Below are 15,066 nucleotides of genomic sequence, written 5' to 3'. Positions count from 1 at the left end.
ATGTTGAACATGGCCAGAATTTCTCACCATCGCCTCAGTCTGTCTGCGAAAGTCTGTAGCAACCCTTGGCTGAGTTGGATCTATTTTTAGTTTTATTAAGTGGAAGTGGGGTACCCAATGGGTTGCTAACCTCAAGCTTCAAACCCACCAACTGCTCCAAAGGAGAAGATGGGGTTATCGGTTCCTCTAAAGGTTTAGGGTCTCAGAAACCAAGTATAGGGTGGCTGTGAGTCGGAATGGACATTGTGGTCATGGTGTTGTTGAAGTGTGCCGACAGCCTACCCAGTTATGCCGTTTTCTTTTCCCTTTCATGTGTCTCTCGTTCTCATTTAGTCACATGATAATTACTTACTTAGTATTTCTATGTGTATCATTGAGCATGTAGTTTGTTTGTGGGGTTGTTGTTGTTTTTGCCAAAAATACATGCACACATATAATGTACATGGGAAGCAAGTGAGGGGCTTGTGCGGTTTGGGGAAAAAAACCAATAAACAAAGTGAAAATCCATATAACACACTTTATATGTGCACATATATAGTAATAATGTAACTCTTACCTACAGTATTCCAAGGCAGGACTTAGATTGCTCGGTTATGACATTGACATTACTATCATTTTTGGAAGCCAGAAAGACACAGCCTCCACCGAGTCTCTGAATTATGGCAGGCATCACAAATGACTTAAGCAGCCGCTGTAGGTCACGTCAAAGCGCGTGGGCTGTGTATGTAGTATGATTTTTGTGTGTGCGTGCTTGTAAAAACAAGCTTTTGTACAAATGTTCCTGGGCAGTCGGTTAACTTGTGTCAAAGAGGAATAAATGTCACCTGTCTATATAAATATGATCTCCTTTTCACGGCTGGATAAGTCTGGATTGAGGCAGATACGGCATTTCAGTAGTATCTGTTGGAGCAGTGAATGTCCTAAGCAGTAAGTCTGCAATATTGTCATTTTCAGGTCTTCTATTAGTGATAGGGTATTTAAAAAGATTTCAGTGTTTGAAATATCTGAAATTACCTTCAACTGGAGATTATTTTAGTCCCTATGTGTACAAAACAAGGAGTTTGTGCCCAACTACCAATCTAAAAGTTGGCAGTTGGAAGACCAGTAGCACTAGTCAGCAGACCTGGCAATCTGCTTGCATAGAGATTACAGTCAAGAAAACCCTGTGATGCACGTCTGCTTTATACCACCTGAGGCCACCATGATTGAAATTTCCTCCATGACAGTGGGTTTGGTTTTGGCTATGTGTTTGAGAATTCTGTAACTGTAAATGTTTAGCAGCCATCTGAAATCTAAATTTAATGTAAAATTTGTTATAGACTGCTATCAGAAAAAAAAGAAATGATTTGAAAACTTAAACATGTTATTTGGTTCTTTTAATACCGACTCTGAGATATCAAAACCTGCAATCATCATGTAAGGGGCTGGGTTGGCTGCTAGCTGCAAGGTCAGCTGCAAAGCCATCAGCTACTCCGAGGGGAAGGTGAGCTTTTACTCTATCAAGTCGCTGTCTGGAGCAGCTGTGCCCTAGCCTACGGGGTCACTGTGAGCCAGAAGCCACTCAGTGCCAGTGAGTTTGGTTTGGAAAAATTTGGTGAGCACTTAATACTGGATTGCTAAGCATGAGTTTGGCTTACTCAAAACTTAAAATGTAAAAGAAATTCTGAATCTAACAATGGAACTTTTTAGAACTTTCCCTGCAAACCCTGGAGACATGACCAAAAAGATAAGCTAAATATAGAAAAATGTTATGTAGAACATGCAGGATCCATGTATCTGTTATGGAATGATAATTTGAACTTAATTGTTTTAAAGTGTGGCTTGGCTCACACTTGCTGCTTTTAATCCACGTGCAGGGTCTAGATTATGCCTCTTTCATTCGTTATAGAATCCCTTCCCTGTGGACTTGGGCTCCCCAAGTGGTGCTGTGGTCTTTTTTTTTGGGGGGGGGGAATATTTTATTCTGTCATCTTTGTTTACAATTGAAACTCTGGGAATTCAAAATTAACATCCTTGCCCGTAAGCTTCTTATAAACTCCAGAAAAGGTTTCAACCTTGTGTTCTACATTGTTCTGCTGCGCTTTGTCCAAATGAACCTTTATAAGCCTGCTGCCATCCAGCTTTACCCGATGGATTCTCTTGCCCACAATTTCACTTGGGAAGACCAAGTCTTCAAGGATGGCATCATGCACAGCTGTCAGAGTGCGGCTCCTGGGACGCTTTTGCTTATTCTTTGTACGGCTTTTCCGAGTTGGTTTAGGCAGAATTCTCCTCTGAGCAATAAAGACAACGTGCTTTCCACTGAATTTTTTCTCCAGTTCCCGTACTAGCCGGACTTGGATTTTCTGGAAAGATTTCAGTTGAGGAACAGGAACAAAGATTATAATAGCTTTCCGACCACCACCAACTTCGATTTCCTTGGCTGCCGTTATATTCAGCTCCCGTAACTGAGCCTTGAGGTCCGAGTTCATCTCCAGCTCAAGAAGAGCCTGAGAAATGCCGGACTCGAATTCATCCGGCTTTTCGCCATTGGGCTTCACAATCTTCGCGCTTGAGCTGAACATGGCTGTTCTTGCCGAGCGCCGGCCTAGGAAGAGGCCAAAGTCTCGCGAGAGCGCGTCCAATCTCCGGTGCTGTGGTCTTTTAAGATCCACTGTTCATGGCTTTGCGGTATCTCCAGAACTTTGCAGTGTAAGTAGCCATCAGTTGCTATAGAGTCCCTTCCGGCTTCAGAACAGAACTGGGCCCCGTAGGTTTTCAATACTGACCTTTTAAGGTAGATCACCAGACATTTCTTCTGAGGTGCCTTTAGGTCAGCAGTTCTCAACCTGGGGGTTGCAACCCCTTTGGGGATCGAACGACCCTTTCACAGGGGTCACCTCAGACCATTGGAAAACACATAAATATTTCACAATATATAATTACATGTTGTTTGAGATTAATCACTATTCTTTAATTATGTTTAATTATGTTCAGTTTGTAACAATAAAAATACATCCAGCATATCAGATATTTACCTTATGATTCATAACAGTAGCAATATTACAGTTATGAAGTAGCAATGAAAATAATGTTACGGCTGGGGGGGGTCACACAACATGAGGAACTGTATGAAAGGGTCACGGCATAGGGTAGGTTGAGAACCACTGCTTTAGGTGGACACAGGCCTCCAACTTTTAGATCAGCACTGAGCACATTATTTGCGCTCATGGGCACTCTTGATAGCTGCTAAGATACTCAGGAAATTCCTAAAGAAATAAGAGCGCTCCTTAAACCAACAAGATGAGGAACATGGCATTTAAAAAATATTCCTGGGCTTTTGCTAGTTATTTAGCAACTGGTGGTTACTTACCACTTAGCACTGTTCAATAGAAATATAGTCTGGCTACATATGTAATTTTATAATGTATTCAATATAAAACATTCTTAGTGGATTATTTTATACTCCTTTTTTCTTTTCATACTGTCTTAGAAATCTTACCAGTTACCAATTGTCATCAAGTCAATTCTGACTCAAGGCCTCCTCATGCATATTGAAATAAGATTGTTTTCCATGGCTGATTATTTTGGAAGTAGATTGCCAAGCCTTTCTTTCAAGTTACCTCTGGGCGGATTGGAACTTGCAACTTTTTGTTAACAGCTGAGCACCTTGATTCTTGCACCATCCAAACCCAAAGCCTAAATTCACAGCCACGGACTCTATTCCGACTCATAGTGACCCTCTAGGGCACTGTGCCTCCGTGGATTTCCAAGATTGTAATTAAAAACAATTTTTTTAAGAAGGCAGAAGATTTTTTTATTTAGTAATATGCTTGAAACTATAATGTACACATTTGGGTCTAAATATATATTTAAAATATGTGATACAAACACGCTTTCCTTCACACAAGAAAACTAACAACTTGGCAACCAACAAGCATGACTATAACTCTATATAAGAATAGAAAACCTCATCTTTCTCCCAACCATTCTACACTAATAAATTGTTAGAAAATTTGAGAATGGTGGTCTGGGTAGAGATTTTAAATAGGTAATTCATTTTTCAGCATGAATGATAGTACCTTTTCCTCTAAACTCTTAAGGAGTAGGTATATTAGGATTTAAGGTTATATACAATTATACAATTCCCCCAAAAGGGAATTTTATTAGTTAGAATTGACAGAATAAGTATATACTCATTAGGCCAGTCAAGTTAATTTTACTGACTTCTTGGACTTCAACTGCGTATGTCTTGGTGATGGATAGGGCTGGATTGTGAGTTGGGTTCCCAAAGGGAAATGAGTCCAAGGTAGGCTGGCCATATAGTTCGCCATCCACACTGCATCGCTTTTAGAGTGATGGGGGTGCTGTTAATAATGGTCAGAACAGCAGGTGTTAACCAGGACTCTCCCAGGCAACTTGAGACAGCCCAGTTCATGCCACCGTTACAGCTTTGCTGCTTTCGCTTTGGGGAATCCTGGCAGGTTGTGTGGAAAGTGGACTTATGGAGGTCATTATTATTCAAGATCCTGGTCTGTCAGTGGGGTTCCAACCTTCATCTAGAGGGCTTAGATTGCTTTTTATTTCAGTAACGCAGAGCTTGAGAGGTTGAATAAGATGGAAGACGTAAAGAACTGTAATTTAATATATTGGCCTTATCTCCAGTGCCCTGCAGGAAAATATTCCACTTAAATGAAACAACTCAGCAGAAACATTTCCCCTTTACTGTGTAATATTGATTTTAGACTCTAACCAGATACCCCAAAACAAAGAAGAAAAAGAAAAGAAAAACAAAAATCTGAGATACTTTTTCTTAAAAATGCTTTAAAACATTGACAAAATTAATTAAAAAAAATTTTAACCTGAATTAAGTTTTTCATTCATTAAGTCATGTCCATTTTGTTTTGTGTTATTGGTTGCAGTCTACACAATGTAATACTATTTATCTCTTTGTGTTTCCTGCCTCTATTCCTCCTCCTTTCCCAAGCCTCTGAACTTTGTCTTTGGGTAAACACTGCTCTTGTGTTCTCAAATGGCCGTGATTCTAAGGTGTGTGTGTGTGTGTGTGTGTGTGTGTGTGTGTGTGTGTGTGTGTGTGTGTGTCTCCCTAGTGCTGTTGCTCCCGTACAGACCTGTCTGTTGTTGGGCTGAACTTTAGGCCATGGGAGTAGGGGCTGTTGAGCTCAGTTCCAGGCCTGAAAGGATTAAGGGTCATACATTTTCACCAGTCTCTTATCTAACCAGCAAGCTTATGTTTTTGAATGGTTTTGAGTTTTGTTCCACAGTGTTCTACCCAGGACTTTCTAAGGCGATTGCTTTCAGAGCAGTTGGAAGTAGTTGCCAGGCATCACCTCGTTCTTGTCTCTGGCTTGTGGAGACTGATGTTCACCTGGTTCGTTAGTCCATTGAACCAGTTGTTTGCATACGTCCTTGATTTTTTTCACTCTTCTTCTCTCTGACAGGGAGAGACCAATAGCTGCAGCTTAGGTGGGCTCACTGGCTAAGACCTCAGCTAGACACTGATTTTTAAGAGCCATATTCCATACCTTCACTTAGACTTTGCTTTAGCAATTTTCAGGGAAGGTGCTATTTATGTGGCTGGCCATGGAACTGCATAACCTGGTTGCTTTGACATCGCCATGAGGTGGGTATGGCAAATCTACTCAAATCCACATCACTTTGGAAAGTGATTGTTTTCACACTTTTAAAAGTTTATATGTAATAAGATTTACCTTTGTACAGTTTATGAATTTTAATACACACATAGATTTGTGTGTCCTTCTCCATAATTAGGATACACAGCCCTTTCTATGAACCTCCCCCCCCTAATTCTGTTGTACCTGCCTTTTTATACTCAGACCTACCCCCCCCCCCCCCGGGAAACTGTTGTTCTCTTCTCTGTTCCTGTGCTTTTGTCTTTTGCAGAATGTCACACACAGGTAGTCTATGTGGGCATCTTGTAGTTACAGTGAACCACACCGAACCGTTTGGTATCTTATGGTACATCTTATGGTACTGCACTACATGCACTGTTGCAGTGTGTATCTGTAAATTTATGTGTAATGCTTCCAATTTGCAAAGACAAAGATCCCACTTATTAGACTATGTATAATAAAAGGTAATAATAAGGAAAACTAAACAGAAAAACCTAAGAGGCATTTGACTTACGTCAGAACTGGTTTGTGACAGAGTTCAGAATGGGCCGTCATCATAGGTTGGAGATTGCCTGTATAAGCAATGTTGAGAAACGGCTTGTTTCGTTTATTTGGCATGCCGCTTCCGAGATTCATCCATTTTGTTGCGTCTCTCTATAGCAGAGGTCCTCAAACATGCGGCCCACCAAGGACATTTATCCAGGTCGCCGGATGTTTTTGCCCTGTTTGTTTTTTTATTTCATATGTGCAGTGTGCATAGGAATTTGTTCATAGTTTTTTTTTAAGCTATAGTCCAGCCCTCCAATGGGTCTGAGGGACAGTGAACTGGCCCCCTGTTTAAAAAGTTTAAGGACCCCTGGTCTATAGTTTGCACCATTTTATTTCTGAGTAATGTTCTGCTATTTTTTTTAAGGATTTCCAAAGCTGTAAATCTTTATTTTCCCCAACAGTTTTATTGCACATAATTTATACATCATATAATTGAATAGGTCAGTCATTTGATCCTAACAAGGGGAATTGTACAATCACCACCACATCTATCTTAGGATGTCCCCGCCCCCATGCTTGAGTCGGCGTTAAATGAGCGGTACAGTCAGTTCTAATGTTCCCTCCCCGCTCCTGCCATCATTATCTACCTCCAAAACCCCCTTGATTTTGATGGTATGCCTGTCACAGTTTGTTTTTCACCAAATTTGTTATGCTTTCAGCATTATTTCTTAAAAGCAATTTCTCCCCCACTACGATACTTTCTCTGGATGCCAATGACACATTTTGCTATTGCACAGGTTCCTAGACTCTGACATCCCTTGAGAACATTGTTATTCATCCTTCAGTTTCATTCTTTCAACAAAACATTTGAACACTATTCTTCTTCCAATTGCTTATTATAAATAAAAACGCTGCTGGAGACCTTCTAGTGCAAGTCTCCAGGCTCTTCCCATGATATTTGCCTATGAGCAGATTCACTGGGGTGTGCAATAGGATGTGCATATCCTCCTTTGTAGATGTTGCCCTAAGTGGTTGTACCATTTTACTGTCACATTATTGTTTACATATTCATATTCTGTCTGCCATTTGCTGTCAGGCTTTTAAAAAATCACTGGAATGGAATTTTCTAGACTTTTAAAAAAAGTTATTTTCTTGCATGCACATTTTTTTTTTGCTTATTGATCATTCACATTTCTTCTATTGTGAGTTGCCCCTTTTCCCCCTAATCATTTTATTGGGAGCTCATACAACTCATCACAATCTATATATACAACCATGTATCAAGCACATTTGTACATTTGTTGCCATCATCATTCTCAAAACATTTGCTTTCTACTTGAGCCCTTGGTATCAGCTCCTCATTAAAAAAATCATTTTATTATATTAGGGGCTCATACAACTCCTATCACAATCCATACATACATCAATTGTGTAAAACACTTTTGTACATTCGTTGCCCTCATCATTCTCAAAACTTTTGCTCTCCACCCAAGCCCCTGGCATCAGCTCCTCATTCTTTCCCCTCCCTCTCCACTCCCCCCTCACTCATGAACCCTTGATAATTTATAAATTATTGTTTTGGCATATCTTGCTCTGTCCCACGTCTCCCTTCCCCCACTTTTCTGTTGTCTGTCCCCCAGGGAGGAGGTCACATGCAGATCCTTGAAATAGGTTCCCCCAAGTTGCCCTTTTATACTTTACCCAATTTCCTATTTTAAATCAGCTCTTCAGCCCAATTAATTTCCCCTCCCCCATGCATTCAGACAAATATTTGTCTTTGCATAACATAATCTTCAGAGCCTCTGATGTAAAATCAAGACTCCTTAGTTTGAAGGGGGAGGGGGAAGGAAATTAAGCTTTTAATTCAACGTATAACCCATGAATGATTAAAGTGACTTCTGAGATGAAAAAAAGACTCCTTAGTTTATTTTTTCCAATCTTTTGCTTCAGAAATTATTGCTCTTGTTTTGCCTTTGTACATGGTTTTTATATATTTGATGAACTGATTATGTTTTCTGTTTAAATTGAATTTTATGATATATTTCAGCAGCTGAAACATCCTTAGTGTTTGAAACTAAATCAGCTTACAGATCTTACATCTGAGAGAGTAGTCATTTTTAACTTTGGGTATTTCATATTAATAATGTTTCTATATACTTAAAATATTGTGCCAACAACACATTTATTCTGTTGTCATGCACAAATACAATTTTTGAACTACCCGTGTGTTGTAGCTTTCTTGTAAAGCCAGATGAGGGGGTTGTGTGGTATACTTTATATATATAATGTGCTCTAGGAAGTAAAATGTATGTTAGTAATAATTAACGCACATTATGCACAGAAAATAATTTCTTTGTTACTGTGCAGAGTAAGTGTACGTCGCTCAGACCCACTCATCATGTGGCAGCCCTGTCATCTACCTGGGAGCTTTGTTGTGACAGCTGATTTTGCCAGATGTCCATAGTTTCCTTTCCAAATGAACCAACTTGGATGATAAGAGTCTGGCCTTGATTTTCATAAACTCAAAAAATAAACTGAAAGACTAAACACTAAACAATAGACATTGTTTTATGTGTAGTTCATAGGGCTGCCAAGTAGAAACCAAAGATTTATTGACATCAATTCCTTATAGTCCATAGAACAGACTGCTTCTTGTCCTCTGCTGTGCAAGCTTCTCAGACAGGTAGCAAAGAAACTAGAAGAAAGGCCGGGGGTGCGGGTGGTGGAGGGGTGGGTTGGGGGGCTGTTTGTTTCACTTTGGAGCTTTGCCGGCTTCCAAAGATGGCAGTGCGTCCCGGGGGAGAGAACCCTGAATCTAGCCTGTGTCTTGTTGTGGAACTGGCTTCATTTCATTCCATATATCAAGGAGTTAATATCCCTTGCCTTGGGTATAATTTAGTGATGTAGTGATAGGCAGATTTGAGACTCTGCTTTCTACTCTGATAGGAACATTGTTGCATAAAATACCACTGAAAAGGGTTCTGTGGGTTGCAGGCGAATGCTATGATTGATGAATTTGATTATTCCAACTGCTAATGCTTATGCTTCCCAAAATGTCCAAATCACGGTTGCCTTTTGATCACACCATCTGTATAGGCTACCTCTGTCAGGTGCTTTCCTAAGATTCTCAAGCATCGGAGGTGATGCATTAAAGGCTTGGCACTTGCAGACTGCTTCTATTCTTGACAGCACGTTCACAGCCTTTCCTCTAGCCGTAATTGAGTTCACTCAAGCAGGGAGTTTTATATTTATTTGTATAACATAGTGTTGGCAGAAATAACAGATTAATAGAGATACACATATACCATTTTATAATTTAAAAAAATCCCTTTTCACACATTATCCCACGGGAGACTCACAGAGGTTAAATGATCTGCCTAAGGACTTAACACTGTTTAGTGACAGGTGTAGATTTGAATCTATATCCTCTTGGTGTCCATTCCTTCAAAACGTTTCTTCTTCTTTTTTAAAAAATTAAATCATTTTATTTGGGGCTCATACAACTCATCACAATCCACTTATACATCCACTGTGTCAAGCACTCCTGTACATTTGCTTCCCTCATCATTCTCAAAACATTTGCTTTCTACTTGAGCCCCTAATATCTGCTCCCCCATGAATCCTTGATAATTTATAAATTATTAGTATTTTGTCAGAATGTTTCTTGAGTGGGCAGAATCACCCACAGTAGATGTAGAATGTACCATATGCCTCAGTGCCGAGAAGATGCAGGCATTAATAACAGGAAAGAACATTCTTTTTTCCCTTTGCATTGCCTTTCATCTGTAAGTATGTAGCTAGTGTTCTGTGGGTATTAATAAGTGTGAATAGTAACAAAACAACCAACTGTGAGCACATTGGAGCCAGAATGGAAAGTTTTAGTTGGTGCTTAGTTTTTGAGGTAGTTAGTTTATTGTGCCCACCTGGCTGATAAACACATGTGGGGTTAATTGAGGGGCAGAGGGATAAATGGCTCGGTGAGCCTCATCTTTCTAGTTCTCGGGTCTCTTGCTTTCTGATGGTCAGACCTGGGTGCAGCTCCCTTAGCCAGTTCCCAGCTTCAGCTGGCAAGGCTCACTTCCTGCAAGACATTCCCAAGGAGAAGCCACATGGACCTACCCCAATGCAGCCCTGGGTGCTGGAGCACCTATGTGGAGATCCCTGCCAGCGCTGAGATGCTTACATATTCACTGACTTGGCTTTCCTCCTGCAGTCGGCATCATTGCGTGTGTTTTGTGAGATAGAGGAGGACTTTGTGGATTGGTGTTGGACATATGGGTTAATGTTGGACTTGTGGGCCTGGACAGCACTGGGTTAGGATGTTTTCTTGATGCACACTTAACCTTTATATAAAACTCTCTCTTACACATGAGTTTCTGTGAACTTGTTTCTCTAAAGTACCTAGCCTAACACAATTTTGTTTTGGGTTTTGCCTGCTGCATATCATAGTAAATATCATTCATTTGCAAAATTGAAGGCCTACTGAAAATCCTCCTAGTTTGCAGACTGTAGAAATGAGAATTATGGTTGCTGTGAGACTGTAAGATCGGAATGTATAGTAACAGAAGCTTGAAATATCCCAAATGTTGCGGTATGAGTAGACAGAGCCCTTTTCTTCAGGGAACAGAGTCAAACATCTATTTTGAGATTGAAATGAGTCAACGGGGAGTTTCTGAAATATGTTATTTCTAAATTCATAGAAAATATAGCTATGCCACTATGTATAACTCTAATGTTTTATATGTATCAGGTGGTTATAAACCACAGATTTTCTTTTTTTTAAAAAAACATTTTATTAGGGGCTCATACAACTCTTATCACAATCCATACATATACATACATCATTTGTATAAAGCACATCCGTACATTCTTTGCCCTAATCACTCTCAAAGCATTTGCTCTCCACTTAAGCCCTCTGCATCAGGTCCTCTTTTTTTTCCCCCTCCCTCCTTGCTCCCCCTTCCCTCATGAGCCCTTGATAATCCACAGATTGTTATTTTGTCATATCTTGCCCTATCCGGAGTCTCCCTTCCCCCCCTTCTCTGCCATCCATCTCCCAGGGAGGAGGTCACATGTGGATCCTTGTAATCAGTTCCTCCTTTCCAACCCACTCACCCTCCACTCTCCCAGCATTAGCCACAGATTTTCTTATTGGGGAAACCCATATTTTAAACAAGAAGTTCAGTGTTTCTCAGGCAATTAAAAATTTTTTAATTGGCTTAAACGTGATCAATTATAAGAATTGAGAGAGGAACCTCTTTGATTTATTATATTTACAGATATGTCTCATTAAATAATTTTTAAATTATGAATAAGGATTTACATTTCAGACCATCAACTCTGCATTCATCAGTTTAAACCACTTGCCCCTCCCCTACTTTACCCACCATCTCTCCTAATTTCTCTTTTTCCTCTTAGGAATCTTATCTTCATTTTCGCCCAAGTCAGTACCCACCAACCTCCTAGACCATTTCTTTATCTTCTAACCCTTGTCCTTCCTCCTTTGGGAGCCTCCAAAATTTGTTTCCTTTGATAAACAAGTCTTTGTCTTGTTTCTTTTATCCTTGTAGTAAGTAATGGTTTCGTACAATATTTGTCCCTTTGTGATGAACTAACTTCACACAGCATAAGGCTCTCCAAGTCCCTCCATGTTGTTAGATACTTCACGGTTTCATCATTGTTTTCTAGTGATGCATTATATCCCTTGTATTTATGTACCAAAGTTTCTGTAGCCATTCTCCTACTGATGGGCATTTGGGCTTTTTCAAACCTGTTGTGAACAGTGCTGTGATGAACACAGGAGTGTATATGTTTATTTGTGTTATGGCTCTTTTTAAAACAGTTTTATTGACATATAATTTATGTATTATATAACTCAGTGGCTTAAATATATTAAAATGATCTTTGTAATCATCACCACAATTAATTTTAGAACATTATCTTCATTCTTATATACATCATTATTATTAGCTTCCCATTATCCCTCAACCTCACATCATAGCCTTTAAAAAATTCACTGCCATTGAGTCTGTGCTGACCCATAGCAACCCTATAGGAACTGTTAATCTAGTTACTATCTTTATCAATTTACCTATCCTGGATCTCATATAAAGAAGTTCATACCAATCCCCCCCCCCAACAATGATACCAAAATAAAATACATAAAAACCTCAATCCAAGTGAAAGTTGCAAATAATAAAAACTAGAACAAATTAAAAATGAGTCAAAAGGAGAAACAAATGCTTATTTGTTAAATTTCAACCTAACTATGTTAGTCCAAGTTCACTAGAAAAACACTTTCAGGGACACTCATATGTATGTAAGAAAGAGCTTTATATCAAAGAGAAATTGTATATTGAGAAAACATTCTAACCCAGTCCAGATCAAGTCCATAAGTGTGATATTAGCCCATATGTCCGATACTAATCAATAAGTTCCATTCAGACTCACACAGAAATACGGCATATGCAATGATGCCGAATGTAGGAAGATCACAGACTGGTGGGTGGAAAGCCTTGTGGATCCAATGCTAGTGGAAACATCTCAGTCTGACTCCTCTAGCTCTCTGAGGATGACTCCACAGGAAGGTGAAGCAGTGAGAGTATGTTCTGCCTCCAGGGAGGAGAGAGGAAGGTCCTAGAATCCTCATGAGAAGGCCACGTCCGCAAGGAGGCATCAGGCTGTGACCTCATTGACAGACTAGACTCTACCCCTTCACTCTTAATATTTTTAATTTGACACAAGATTATGTAACTACCACAGTATATTTGCAGTAATCTACTTCCCAGTGTACTTTGTCTGAGGACAAGACTATCCACATCCCTGGTCAAAGGCCCCAGAATTCCATAGAACCTTAATCCATGTGGGGACATTGCAAATGGATTTGGGGCTTTTATGGTCATCTGTAGCTTAACTGGGTGCTCAGAATTTAAGCTCTGATACAATTCCCTACTCTGATCTTGGATTTTATTATTTACAGTCCTTGGATCATACAGGCTGGTATGCTTCTTCCATATGGACTTAGATGATTGCTTATTTGAAAATAGCTGGGCACCATCTGCTTTCTTTGCCATACTTTGCAATAGCATTCATATCTTAAATGATTTTTTTTCATGAGGGCAAGTATTAGGGCCACCTCATAAGAACTAACTGTTTTTAGATTAGTGATTACAATTAAGAGTGAGCTCAAAATCTCTTATATCAAAAGTCTATGTGTGTATAGCTATATCTATAGATACACACACATACATACTCAAGGGGGTACTCCCAAACCCCTGGAATCTGGAATTTTCCCCTCTAAAGCTTGAATTAATTTTTTTTTTTACAAAAATAATCTTATCACCTTCAAAGTACTCTCTCTCCATTACACTTAATACATTTATCAAATCTGCCATTCAGTTCTTGGAAACTGTGTTAGTCTGGGTATACTAGAGAAACAGATTCATCAACATTTATTTGTATAAGAAAGAGTTTTATATACAAGAGGAATTGAACATTGAGAAAGCATCCCAACCCAGTCCAGTCCAAGCCCTAAGTCCAATACTAGTTCATATGTCCGATACCAATCTATAACGTCCTCATGAAACACATGCAATGATGCTGAATGCAGGATGATCACAGGCCCGTGGGTAGAAAGTCTTTGGACCCAGTGGCAATGTAAGCATCTCAGCACTGGTAGGGGGTCTCTCTGTGGCATCTCCGGCTTCAGAGGTATGGTTGTATCCATGTGGCTTGTCAGCTGCAATGTCTCCCAGGATGTGAGCAAAGAGAGAAGTGTCTCCCGCCTCCAAGGAGGAAGTACCAGATTTCCCAGAATTCTCAGCAGAAGGCCATGCCCACACTGAGACCTCATTGGCAATGATCTGATTGATAAACTAGACTACCCCAACACTCTTAATCCTCAAATTGACAGATGATTATATATGTACCACAGAAACATTTCTCAAACACATCTGTTTGGATGACTGACAGCACCTCCCTTATTTTTTTTCACCTCTTCTACATCATCAAATCACTCTCCTTTCGTGCCCTTCTTCATTTGTGGAAACAAAAAGAAGTCATACAGAGAGAAGTCAGGTGAGTAAGGTGCATGGGGCAAGAGAGGCAAGCTGGGGTTGTTTTTTTTTTTCCAAAAACTGGCGCACTGAGACGGCAGCGTGAGCAGATGCACTGTTATGGTAGTCCCTATCTACCACAAATTGGGCCTTTTTTGTCACACATTGTTACACTGTCCTTTCAGAATGTCTAAATAGGAAGCTGGGTTAACAGTCTGACCTGGTGGAACAAACTCCAAATGCACTCCAGGTCGACACGTTCATCCATTTGGGAAGTTGATGGATGTCCAAAGCAAGGTTTGTCATCAATCGACATTTCACCTTTTTTGAAATGAGAAAACCATGGATACACTTGAGTTTTTCCCTTAGCACTGTCCTTGTAAGCAGTGTTCCATATCACAACAATTTCTGTGGCATTTTTCCAGAGCAGGAGACAAAATTTCACAGCTACATGCTGGTTTCTTAAATCAGCCATCACGAAAAAAGAGGTTTGAGCAAAACTGCTTTTATGGAAAAATTGACTGTGACTAGAGGTGCTTGCCTTGCATGAAGAAGGCATCCTATGAAAGCTCCACCCAGAGGAGATTGCCCCCCCTTTTTTTCTTGGACCCCCTACTATAGAGGCAGCGCTATCAGCTTGTTGAGAAATTATTTAAGTAACCTCCCTGAGACATTGGATAATTCTAATAATAGTGTCATTAATTTACCCAATGGTATAGAATTTAAAGTACTGTTGAGAAAAGGAAGATATACATTATATGGTATATTCACTTATACAAGTTAAAAGTTTAAGTAGCTGAATAATGTTTCAGAAAGCATTGTTGGTTAAAACGGCAATAATTTCAATAACACTCATTCGTTAAGGCAAAACCATGCTGCAGGACCAAGGC

The 15,066-nt window shown here is 39.8% G+C and overlaps 2 protein-coding genes across 3 annotated transcripts in view; one reads left to right on the top strand and one right to left on the bottom strand.

Annotated features, from left to right (window-relative positions):
* MCU (mitochondrial calcium uniporter) overlaps window positions 1-15,066 on the top strand; it is a 201,061-nt gene that overhangs the window by 51,654 nt on the left and 134,341 nt on the right. The window lies entirely within an intron of this gene.
* On the bottom strand, window positions 1,958-2,616 carry LOC142429309 (small ribosomal subunit protein eS7-like). The gene has a single exon (XM_075534380.1). It carries the CDS (start codon window positions 2,562-2,564, stop codon window positions 1,977-1,979), a length of 588 nt encoding a protein of 195 aa, XP_075390495.1. The 5' UTR covers window positions 2,565-2,616; the 3' UTR covers window positions 1,958-1,976.

The sequence above is a fragment of the Tenrec ecaudatus genome, chromosome 16 (assembly GCF_050624435.1).
Source record: "Tenrec ecaudatus isolate mTenEca1 chromosome 16, mTenEca1.hap1, whole genome shotgun sequence".
NCBI lineage: Eukaryota > Metazoa > Chordata > Mammalia > Afrosoricida > Tenrecidae > Tenrec > Tenrec ecaudatus.
The sequence above is the reverse complement of the archived record's forward strand: the minus strand, read 5'-3'. Positions and strand labels throughout refer to the sequence as shown.